Source organism: Nycticebus coucang, chromosome 1 (assembly GCF_027406575.1).
Source record: "Nycticebus coucang isolate mNycCou1 chromosome 1, mNycCou1.pri, whole genome shotgun sequence".
NCBI lineage: Eukaryota > Metazoa > Chordata > Mammalia > Primates > Lorisidae > Nycticebus > Nycticebus coucang.
In genome coordinates, this window is record NC_069780.1 from 194,262,666 (window position 1) to 194,274,270 (window position 11,605).

An 11,605-nucleotide genomic window follows, 5' to 3' on the forward strand; every position below is an offset into this window, starting at 1 on the left:
AACAGGACAGTTGGGTGAGGAAGAGCAGGTCAACCAAATTCTCCCTTCCTAGAACACAGAAAGAAAAAGAAAGGCCACCCGCTGGGTACAGAGCCAGGTGTGGGGCACTCAGGAGCGCGCTCCTCCCGCGCTCCTCCCCAGGCTGCTGGTTTCCTGCCTCCTAAAGTCCCTCCTCCCCCTTTGCCCAGGGCTGCCCAGGCCTTGAGGCCATTTGTAAAACTCTAGAAGACCCCTGCTCATCCCAGGACAGAAGCACCAGGAGCCTCTGGGATTCTCTTTGCTGGCGTTTTCCAGGGAGAGGTCTCAGCAGCAGACGTAGGATGAGAGCCTGGAGACAGGGTTGCCTGTGAAATCCAGTCCCCGCATCTAGACTCCTGAGAGCTATAAACGAAGTTCGAGAGACATTTACGCTTCATTTTTTATTTAAATTGTGTACAGTTTATAAGGAAGCATTTCTTTAAAGAAAAAAAAAAAAAGGAAAGAAAATCGGACAGCCAAGCTTCTCAGCTCCCCACCCCTCCCTTTTTCTCGCTGCACTGCTCTCCACAAACAGGCCAGGGGCCCTGGATGGAGGGGGGTCTTGGTTGTGGCTACAATAGGAATATAATTGGCACACTGACGCTACCTACAGTGACTGTTACTTCACCAAAGGGAACCCCTGTCAAATGTGCATATTCAATCTTAATCGCAAAAAAAAAATACACACCCCAAAGGGTAGCTGTCTTTCCACCAACTCTTCCACACACAGCAGGTCCCGAGTAATGACACAGAATAAGATGGTCAGGAGCCCCGAAGGGTTTATTGAAGTGCCCTGACATTGCTTTCCTTCTTCCCTGAATTAACAACGCGGGAAGAGGTGGGTCACTCGAGGAGCGGTGGCATCCGTCGCCGGTCGGTGGCGCGGGGGCCAGCGCCTGGGCCACCGAGCGGGGACAGAGGCCGCAGGCGGGCCCACAGCGCCCCCTCGCAGCGCGCTCGCGCGACTCGGGCCTGCGTCGCCTGGCCCGCCCGGGGACCCACCGGCCCCCCCGGGAGGCGACCCTTTCTGCAAGCTCCTCGGCCTTCTCCGCCCGCCGCCTTCGGAGAAGACCCTGGAACCCGAGCGCGCGTGTCTGCGCTTCCCTGCGCTCAGCCCCCAGGAGAACCGGGTTCTCTGAGCCAGGCGTGTCCACGCCGGCTGCTTCTACGTGCTTAGGCCGCTGTGAGCACGAGAAACAAAAAGAAGACGGTCTCTCTCGCTCGCTCTCTGCACACCTGGGCGAAGGGGGAGGCTCCACTGCGACACTCCAGCTGCACGCGGCCTGGGTAACTGCTCCAATAACCGCTGTCAGGGCAGCTGCTGGGTGTCCGCCGCTCGCCTCGGCTGTCTTTCTAGCTCCGATGGCAACCGAAAATCAGCAGAAGCGAAGTGCCCGGCCACGACCAGGCGACTCCGCGAGCACACGCAGCGCTTTCTGCCTTTGAGCGGAGCACCCGGGCCCAGCTCTCCGGACACTGCGCCGGCTCCCTGCCGGGCCTCCGCCCTCCGCGGGGAGCAAACCCGGAACGTTGCGCAGGGCAGCCACACTTGCAGGGTGTTTTCCTGATTTTTTTTTTTTTTCCAGAAGACCAAGTCAACTTTAACCTAAGAAAAGGAAAAGTGATTTTTTTTAAAGAAATCAGGGAGCTTTAAAGCAAACTGGAGTTTTATACATTTCAATAACAATGAAGAGCGTGAGTTTTAATGTCTCTGCGTAGGCATTTTAATTTGCTACAGTCACTACCAATAAAAACGGCGTGTAGTACGACTGGATTGTTTTAATAGTGCAAGGTAGACGGCTTTTATTAGTACCAGGCAGCGGCAGCGTGGAAAATTTAGATTTCAGTGGGGGAGTGTAACTGCTGCGGGCGGTGGCCATCTTCAAACCCGCAGGCTGAGCCCGGAGCCGGAGAGTCCCCTGCCAGGGGCACCGCCAAGTGCACTTGTCCGGTTGTGCATTTAATGGGCATCAGCACTGACTGCATCCAGAGCCAGGGTCCGGCTCCAACCTGGGGACTTTTTGTAGTAACTCCCTGTTTTCTCCAGTGCCCCTGGCGGAGGTCAGACGGGAGAAAGGGGTAGAAAGGCCTCAAATGCTGATGACCCCACAGCAGGAAGGGTCTTCAGAAATGCAAATACTGGGGACGTTCTTCCGAGTTGGAAGAATTAGATGTGATTTTTTTCACTTAGGCTAATCTGATGGGAGGTGAACCGAAAGAGGCGTCTGTTTCCTATCCAGTGTGTAGGCGCCTCCTGTATGCCTCTTCCCGGAGGAACTCCCCGGCAGGAAAACCAAAACATGTTCCAGACACTGCGACTTGCCCGTCAGGCCACTTGGGTTCTCTCTCCTTCTCTCTCTCTCTGCTCCTCCCTCTTTCAACTCCATAAGAACTGATGTAAAATATCTGCCTTGAACTGCATTAGTCTGCCCCACGTGGGGTCTCACAGCAACCCCGAGTGTGTGTGCAGGGACATGGTGGTTATGGTGTGTGTGTCTCTACTGAGATGGTCCGAGATACCGTACAGTGCAGAGGATGGAGGTGTGGTTTTCGGGGTAGCTGGGAAGGGCGGGGTACCACGCCTGGGAGCACTTACCAGGAGCCGCACTCCAGCGGTCAAGGAGTGGTGAAGCCCAACGCTGGTTTCCTGACCTGGGGAAAAACAAACGCAGCCTGGCTGGCCTTTGCATGCCTTTTGCTTCCCCAGCAGGCTGGTGGCCCAGCCATGCTTTCCCCAGCCCCAGCGAGAGGCCGAGAGGCCGCAGAAGCGCTGAGCATTCTGAATCCACGGGCCGCCCCACGGCTGGGGGGCAAGGGTGCAAGCTGCAGGTCTGAGCTGCTGCCCAGCGCCCAGCCCAGAGCTCCCCCACCTCCACTGCACCCACTCGAGATGGTTTCCAGGAAGAGACGTATGTTCGGTGGGTGCTCCCACCTGGCCAACACACACCTGTGGCCTTTCCAAGGCCCGAGCGCCCCCCATGGGTGACCCTCTTCCGCTGTCCCTGGGTGAGGGAGCAGTGGAGGAGCAGGCTGAGAGTGGGGTGGGGGGTGGAGGGTGTGGGGCCTGAGGGACCGTCGCTAAGCACCCCACCTTAGTGAGGCATCTCCTGAGCCACACGTTACCTGAGCTACCGACGGCCCTGGTGCCACCAGCCCGCTGCCCTCTGGTCTCTTTTCCCGAGGTGACGGAGAGGTTTCATGTCCTGCCAGAGGCGGTTTCTCCGGTAACGGTCATCTCCCAGAGTGTTCGGTCAATATAAATCCGAAAGGAGACAACTTATTAAAACAAAATAAAATAAAACTCTATTACGGGATGGGGGAAGGTGGCATCAAACCGAGTGAAGCGCGCGTTGTGTGCCAAGACGTTCCCAACAGTGAAAACTCCTAACAGTTCAGGGTCCAGGGTCTCTATTGCGGACTTAGAGGAGAAAGCTCACCTCAGGGCCTTCCTGGCAGCTCGAGGCCAAGGCGCCCCGGATCCGGGTCCATGCTCGGCAGAGTGGGACGGCAGGCTCAGGCGGCCCGATGCGAGGTCACGCGGGGAGCCTCCGGCCAAGAGGCAGAGCAGATGAGGAAGGTGGAGGGCAGAGTCCCGCACCTCTCCCCAAGGACGACCCAGGCCTCCAGGGCCACCACTCTGCCCCCTCCCTGTTTCCCTGTGACTCCTAAGCTCAGTCATCCAGGCTGGCCTGCCTCCCAGGGTGGAGAAGAGACTCCGGCAGTGCGTAACCCCTAGTGGACCGGGCCTGGCCCTACTACGGACGGCGTCTGCCTAGTCCGCGCCAGCGCAGCGGGGGTGGGGGGCGGAGCAGTAGGGGCTGAAGACAGGCGGGGGGGGCGAAGAAAGTGGTAGGGGCGAGGTGGGGGAGCCGGCCGGAGCCGGTTGGGGGACATAGCTAGGAGTAAGCGCGAGTGGGAGGGGGTGTGCGCCGGGGCACGCGGCTCGGCCTGCTTAGGCTGCAGGGCCGCGGGCCGCGGGCCGCGGACTGGGGCTGGAGCTGCGAGAGAGGTGGCTGCGCCACAAAAGCCTTCGCGTCCCTCCCTCGCTCCCGCCTCCATCTCCCCGCCCTCCCTTCTCCTCCACTCGCCGCTGCCGCCCCTCCCCCGGCCTCGGCCTGGCCGCTGGAGCGGGCGGAGCAGGGGAGGGGCGGGCACACGAATATGCAGATGAGCGCATGACGGACAGCTTGGTGTTCCAATGTCCCTCGGAAACTCGAGCGCTCCTTCCTCAACTCCTCACTCCCGACTCCAGACTCCCCCAAACCCCGACCGCCGGCCTGGCGCGCGGCTGCGCCCACCGGCTCCGCGCTGCCGCCGCCGCCGCCGCCGCCGCCGCCACCGCCCCGCCGTTCTCCCGGCCCGCGGGCCGCCCAGGCTAGTACCCGGGCCGGCCTGCCTCGGCCCGCGGCCCGGGTGCCCGCCGCTGCGCCGCGCCCCGGCCGGGCGTGGATGGAGGGCGCCGCGCGCCCTGCCCGCTGCTCGCCGTGACGCGGGCCCCGCGCCCCGCGCCCACCATGTCCTACCCGCAGGGCTACCTATACCAAGCGCCCGGCTCGCTGGCGCTCTACTCGTGCCCGGCGTACGGCGCGTCGGCGCTGGCGGCGCCGCGCAGTGAGGAGCTGGCGCGCTCTGCATCGGGCTCTGCTTTCAGCCCCTACCCGGGCTCGGCGGCCTTCACGGCACAGGCAGCCACCGGCTTCGGCAGCCCGCTGCAGTACTCCGCCGACGCTGCCGCCGCGGCGGCCGGCTTTCCGTCCTACATGGTAACCGTGCACGGGGCGGGGCGCGGGACACCGGGACGTGGGGACCCTGGTCGGAGCGCGGGCCGAGTGGGGTGGAGATCGGTGAGCCCGAACCGCGGCGAATGTGGCGCTGGCGGTGGCTCTGGAGTCGCCGGCTGGGTCTGCTGCGCCGCAGGCGGAACAAGGGGCCAGGGTGGCGGGCTGCGCAGTCAGCAGGGGAAGTCCCTGAGCCCGGGGCGGGCCCCTTTGGCTTGCTGGATAATTTTCTACCAAACCCGGGATAGTGAAACTCCGCCGGGGATGGCGACTGTCGTGGGTTGTCCTTGGTTAAGGCATCACAGCCAGCAGAGGGTCCAGATCGGGCCGAAGGCTCGCCCTCGTGGGCTTGGGGCAAGACGGAGCGTGGACACTGGGGCCTCTGGGGTAGTTCGAATTTGTTTTCTGGGGCTTGGGGCAGCGGGTCACGAGTTAGGGGAGGGAACGGAGCATCCGGCTGAGGCTCCGGAGTATAGCCCTAGGCACCCTGCTCTCGGCCTTAATCTGTCCTGCCGACTTTGCTTTCGAAAAAAACGTGTCTGCGGTGTCTGACCCTCTAACTGCCGCCCCAGTACTGGCGTTGAGAGCTGCCCTTGTTCTCCGGCATGAGGCTCTCACGCCTGGCGTTGTCCAGCTGGGCCCGGCCTGCGCTGCTCCTAAGCACGTTAGTGGCGATTGAGGCCATGTCGGGGGATCGTGGCCACTGCTGGTCGCGGTGGAATTTCAGGGCAGCGACTGAGGAGCAGTGACCGAAGTGAAGGCTGCAAATGTCTCCAATTTAAACGTTAAAGGATGAATTAAAATGCTAATTACCGCGTATTTGAAGAATTCGAAACGGTGACTGGCTTCTGAGTTGCAAATTGGATTTGCTGAGCTTTAGAACAGTGAATGGCGGAGTGGGGGCTCCAGGGTGTTTTTTTAACTATATAAGGGCGGGGACGAGGGAGGTCGGGGAAGCCGCGGCCCTTGAAGCATCCAGAGAAATTTAGATTATCAAGAAACTACCTGTAGGCCTGCGTGCACACACGTGCGAGTTTGTGTTCATCTGTGCGCGCCTCTCTGGGACGTTTAGGGGAAGACATGTCATTTTAGAAAAAGTGAAATAGAAAATGTCACTTTAGAAAATCGAGAATAAAACTGAAGTACATGTTGTCATCAACAGCTAGCCCTAAATCACGTTTCCCTGTTCCCTCTCTTTTGCTGCGGGAAGCGCGGCTTGAAAGCCGGCGGAGACTCCCAGTGGGAAAGGCGGCGGCCGGGCGGCGGAGGGTCGCCACCTGCCTCGGCCCCGCGCGCCCCACTCACGGGCTGTTGTCAATTTCAGGGCGCCCCGTACGACGCGCACACCACCGGGATGACCGGCGCCATCAGCTACCACCCTTACGGCAGCGCGGCCTACCCGTACCAGCTCAACGACCCGGCGTACCGCAAGAACGCCACTCGAGACGCCACGGCCACGCTCAAGGCCTGGCTCAACGAGCACCGCAAGAACCCCTACCCCACCAAGGGCGAGAAGATCATGCTGGCCATCATCACCAAGATGACCCTCACGCAGGTGTCCACCTGGTTCGCCAACGCGCGCCGACGCCTCAAGAAGGAGAACAAGATGACGTGGGCCCCGAGAAACAAAAGCGAGGACGAGGACGAGGACGAGGGCGACACCGCGAGGAGCAAGGAGCAGAGCCCGGACAAGGCGCAGGAGGGCAACGAGACCTCGGCGGAGGACGAAGGTGAGCGGCCTGGCCGGCGCGGGGTCTCCGGGAACTTCCCTGGCGGGCAGGGCTCAGGGCTGAGGTCAGGGAGCTCCGCCCCGCACCTCAGGTCTGCACCCCCAGGCCCAGAGCCCACCAGCACTCGGGGGTCCGTGGGATTAGGGTGAGTGATTCCTGGGGCCTCCCCAGAAGTCAGGCTCTCCCTAACAAGTCTGGGGATGGGGCGAGGGATCAGCGGGGGATGGCAAGTGCCATCCACCGACCGCGTCCGCGCCTCCCAGGGATCAGCCTGCACGTGGACTCGCTCACGGACCACTCGTGCTCAGCCGAGTCGGACGGGGAGAAGCTGCCGTGCCGCCCCGGGGACCCCCTGTGCGAATCGGGCTCGGAGTGCAAGGACAGATACGACCTGGAGGACGACGAGGACGACGAGGAGGACGGCGAGCGGGGCCTGGCGCCGCCCAAGCCGGTGACCTCGTCTCCGCTCACTGGCGTGGAGGCGCCGCTCCTGAGCCCCCAGCCCGAGGCCGCGCCACGCGGTGGCGGCGGCTGTAAGACGCCCCTGGGCAGCCGGACGTCGCCGGGCGCGCCGCCGCCCGCCAGCAAGCCCAAGCTGTGGTCGCTGGCCGAGATCGCCACCTCGGACCTCAAGCAGCCGAGCTTGGGCCCGGGCTGCGGGCCTCCGGGGCTGCCTGTGGCCGCCGCGCCCACCTCGTCGGGGGCTCCGCCCGGAGGCTCACCCTACCCCGCCTCGCCGCTGCTCGGCCGCCACCTCTATTACACGTCTCCCTTCTATGGCAACTACACAAACTACGGGAACTTGAACGCAGCGCTGCAGAGCCAGGGGCTCCTGCGGTACAACTCGGCGGCCGCGGCCCCCAGCGAGGCGCTGCACGCGGCGCCCAAGGCGGCCAGCGACGCGGGCAAGGCGGGCGCGCACCCGCTGGAGGCCCACTACCGGCCCCCGGGCGGCGGCTACGAGCCCAAGAAAGGTAGGCTGCGCGGGGTCCCGCGGGGCGGGGGAGAGCTCCTGGGATACTCGGGGCAGGCCCGGGAAACCGAGACGCGTGGAGGAGCTCAGGAAAGGGATCCGGCTCCTCCCTGTGCAGAGTGAGCGGCTGCGGCCTCTCACGCTGGAGGGCGAAGCCGGAGAGGGCGGCGCCCTCCCTTCTGGCTTGCCCCGTTATTGTTTACCTTTTGTTCGATTTACTATTAGTTTTACTGTTATTAGTATCATGGCTGTTTTTGAAGAGTTTTGCAAAACACAAACAGCCCGGAAATGCAGGTGACAGCTTGTCTCCCGGCTGGTGGAACGAGGCTGGGGTTCCTTTGGTGTCTCTTTGCTAAGCGGAGGCGCAGCTGGGTCCTCTTTTCTGCCTTGGGATAGAAGGAAACAAAATGTTCCCAGTCGCTCTCGGAGGCATTCTGTCTGCAAAAGGGAAAATAAGAGCCGGTTTTCATTTCTCAAGGCTTTTCTCTGTCTCCTCTGTTAGTAATGCAGCCTGCCTGATAAGGAGTTTAAAGGGGAAAAGAACGAGAATTGGGGCCGTTACCAAAATGTGTCTCAGACAGTGGTGGCAGAGCCAGTCAGGTTTCTGAACGGGGTGGTGGGTGCATGCGGTCTGCCCTGGGAGGCAGCGGCTGGGGGTCGGGTTCTCACTAACTGCCCCCTCCCCTCACAGATGCCAGTGAGGGCTGCACCGTGGTTGGCGGGGGCGTCCAGCCCTACCTATAGAGGGGCCAGCACAGCCATGCAAGTAAGTGGGCACCTGGTGCTCTCAGACCCGCAGCTCGGCACTGACTGCACTGTAGGCGTGCTTAATCTGTTTTTCTTGCTTCTGCCATGAGGTTGGAAGATAGATCATTTCAGTCTTCTTTGGTGTTATTATTATTTTTTTTTCTTCTTGAAGGGGGAGAGTATCTGTTCTGTTTCATAGATTCCCTATCTGGTTCGAGTTCTGCTTTCAAGAGTCTTTCCTTTAACTGGAATACATATTACAACACTGCTGTTCTTTTCTCTTTGAAAAAATAGATTATTAAAATGTGAGCATTTGAATGCAATTTGGAACCAATTTTCCTATGCTAGACACATATTAGACACTGGCTTTGGTGAGTTAGTGCAACTGAAACTTAAGGCATCTAAAACCTTGTAGATGATGTTCGTAGGGTAAGACTGAAGAGAGTCTTGCAGTGCTAGTCCTGTATCAGCCCTGCCCACCCACAGGTCCACATGGACCAGACAGGACTCTGAAGTTCTCCTGGCTCACAGCAGTTACTCAAAAAATGTTGTTTTGCAAGTAGACAAAATTACTAATCACAGATCTTCAAGATGGGAGAGGTGGAACCATTTCAGGTCCTTTCATTATAATGTGGTGGTGTCAGTGTGGAACTGAAGGATTGGGAATGATTTGGTTTTTTCCTTGGTCCACAGGTAGGTGTCACAATTGCTTTGGAAAAAAAAAAAAAAAGACAGCAGGCCATTCTCTCTTCCCAAGCTCATAAATATACAGATACAAAAACCAGATCTCCAAATCCGGACCACATCTTGTGCCACTGTAAACAAGAAGCACCCACCCAGCACTGTCTACCCACAGACTCTAGCACTGGCAATCAGACAGACTGTCTTTGGACATACATGAACTTGTTGGCGTAGTGTAGCTCCCCCCCATGTATGTGTGACTCTTGGAAACAATCTGTTTTTCTCAGGATATCTTGAATTGATCACTTCATTGCCACGGTATATATTCTATAGGTGTGATAGGATTTACTGTAAAGTTTATTTGTAAAAGATGTACACAGTAGAAATAAAACGTGATTGAAGAACTTGAGTACTTCAGAAGTGGAAACAAATTTGATATTTATTTTTATAATGATATAAAGCTTCTAGTAATTTATGCAAGTTGTATTGCAATTGAATCTAAACTTTTTGTAAATAAATTCTGCCTGGTTTTTATTTGAACATTGCTGGTTATACAATCTTTGTTGGTTGTTTAACATGGATTCTTTACTAATTTATATCTTAAATTGTAAATAAAAACAGACTAGTCTACAATAATATGGTGTTTGGGGCTCATTTGTCCTAGAAGAGAGATTTGGGTATGGAGCCCCAGGGGATGCTAACTTCTGGGTGATCTGACCTCCCCTTCTTAATGAAAAGCTGTGTGAAATAAACTCTCTTTTCTTATGCTTATTTAAAAAAGAGGCAAATGAAAGAGAAATGCACAGTAGAGAGATATCTGTGGTTCTAGATTATTTATATACAAATGTATTGCAAGAAAATTAAGATTTTTTTGTGCTCTGATATGCAAATTACTTGTTAGTGTAAATTTTTAAAACTAAGCAAAATAAAATGATCTGACACCCCTATGCATTTTATATTTATTTCTCATGCTGGTTTATTGAACCTCCTCCATAAGCTAAACTAGAGAATAATATTGATAATGCAGAGTTGTCTCCCTTAATAAAGTACTGATGGAAATAACTGTTTTTTTTTAAAGCTGAATTAACCAAATTGGCATTGTTATTCAGACTATTGAACAATCTCTTACCTCTCCTTTTTATATAACTCACATTAAACACAAGGTGAAGATCAAGGGGCGGAATCTAATTCCCTTCCAGTGGCTGTTACCTTTACCCTGGGGGGAAAGAAACATTTAAACAACCTGAGACTATGGCCTCTTTATTGTGTAACTCACTTTCTAATTATAGGACAAGTCTAAAATTTGTAGTCAAGTAACATACTCCTTTTGATTAGTATCATAAAAGCAAAGCAGCAAAACTGTCATTTTAATTTTCAGCAAAATTATAAGGATATTCATATAATATAATTTCAGAAAAGAAATGAACAATCATTTATTTCCTTTCCAAAGATAAATTGAGTGAATATAACTTACGGTTATAAAACAAGAATAATAGCTTCTTAGATTGCCCTTTAATCAATCATACACTTATTTTTCAAGAGGTTCATCTATTTTATTCCATGATTAATAATGTTGCAGTGTGAGCGCATTATTGGATCCCAGTGGGGGAGGTCTCCAATGCTTTTAGCTGCTTTGGAATGGTCAGTTGGGGTTCATTATGGGCTGATATTGAACAATTTATAAAATCTTGTCTAAACATCTGCCAGCTCCGATAGACTGATGTGTCTGAGGATGGGAAATTGCTGGACCAGTTGATATTGACAAACGGATCTCTCTCCAGTAGCTTTTGTGCCATAGAAATTAGTGGCCTCTTGCTGGGGTCTTGTTAGAAAGGGTATTTGAAAGTAATCTTAGATACTTGGGGCCAAGCCAGGAGACTGTTAACTGGACACAGAACCAGGCCCGTGGGGAGGAGCTATTGTGGTGGACCTACATTTGGGTTTTCTGTTACTTCTCATGCATTTTGTTGGTTTTAAACACTTAAGTATTTGGAGGTCAGACACAAAGTCAGTCTCTGGGGTGGAGACTATTTTTCTCTCTTGCCTGCCTCCCCTAGTAATACATATGGAAATTTTGGAGGCTGAGCTGTATGCTGGGGAGAGGAAAGATTTTTCACACGGTAAGACCTGCCACTCTGTGGCAGTGTGTCTGGAAGCAAAGAAACTCTGAGTCTGGAGGAACACGAGGGAGCTTGGAGGATGTTTGTGTGTTTTGATTTTAGACATAAAACCTTCATAGAATTTCCATAAAGATAATGATTTTTCCCCTCTAGGAAGCATTTTATATTGCAATATCATGGTCCTCAGTACTTTGCTTTTATTAACATTAACCACATTTCCTAAATCAGCAGGGAATTAAATGCCCATGGCAGCAATATATCTCTGTTATATGTAACATGCTAACTTGAATATTTTGAAGACTTCAGCGAAAAGTATGAAAGTTAACAATATATAACAAAGTAAACACTGAAAGACCATGCACTCTAATGAAGATACAACATTTAAAGCAATATGTCTCTTAGGGAGGTGCGAAGCCGGGGAGAAGAAGATCCCAGCTCGTTCCTGTGTTCAGGAACTGACGCCTGGGTGGAAGCTGCCCGTCTTTGGGGGTGGGGGGGGGTGTTTTACCTGCACATGGATCCCAGTTTCCTCGCCCTGCCCCCCACCCCCACCCCATC

At 55.2% G+C, this 11,605-nt stretch overlaps 2 protein-coding genes across 5 annotated transcripts; one reads left to right on the top strand and one right to left on the bottom strand.

Moving 5' to 3' along the window:
• Positions 1–515: 515 nt before the first annotated feature.
• On the bottom strand, positions 516–3,594 carry LOC128587318 (uncharacterized). 4 transcript variants are annotated; one of them, XR_008380573.1, is made up of 4 exons: positions 3,456–3,594; positions 3,142–3,294; positions 2,615–2,670; positions 516–1,624 (listed from the first exon to the last, which is right to left on the bottom strand). XR_008380573.1 is itself a non-coding variant. In XM_053593337.1 (2 exons), exons 1-2 carry the CDS (start codon positions 2,996–2,998, stop codon positions 1,328–1,330), a joined length of 681 nt encoding a protein of 226 aa, XP_053449312.1. In that variant the 5' UTR covers positions 2,999–3,119; the 3' UTR covers positions 516–1,327. The 4 variants fall into 4 exon arrangements, 2 of the variants coding, with proteins under 2 accessions (XP_053449312.1, XP_053449326.1); XR_008380572.1 differs by lacking the exons at positions 3,142–3,294; positions 3,456–3,594 and having other exon boundaries at positions 516–833; positions 1,255–1,624; positions 2,615–3,119; XM_053593337.1 differs by lacking the exons at positions 3,142–3,294; positions 3,456–3,594 and having other exon boundaries at positions 2,615–3,119.
• A 777-nt stretch (positions 3,595–4,371) lies between these two features.
• IRX2 (iroquois homeobox 2) lies at positions 4,372–9,563 on the top strand. The gene is made up of 5 exons (XM_053593328.1): positions 4,372–4,781; positions 6,121–6,526; positions 6,790–7,500; positions 8,191–8,265; positions 8,940–9,563. Exons 1-4 carry the CDS (start codon positions 4,533–4,535, stop codon positions 8,241–8,243), a joined length of 1,419 nt encoding a protein of 472 aa, XP_053449303.1. The 5' UTR covers positions 4,372–4,532; the 3' UTR covers positions 8,244–8,265; positions 8,940–9,563.
• The last annotated feature ends 2,042 nt before the right edge of the window (positions 9,564–11,605 follow it).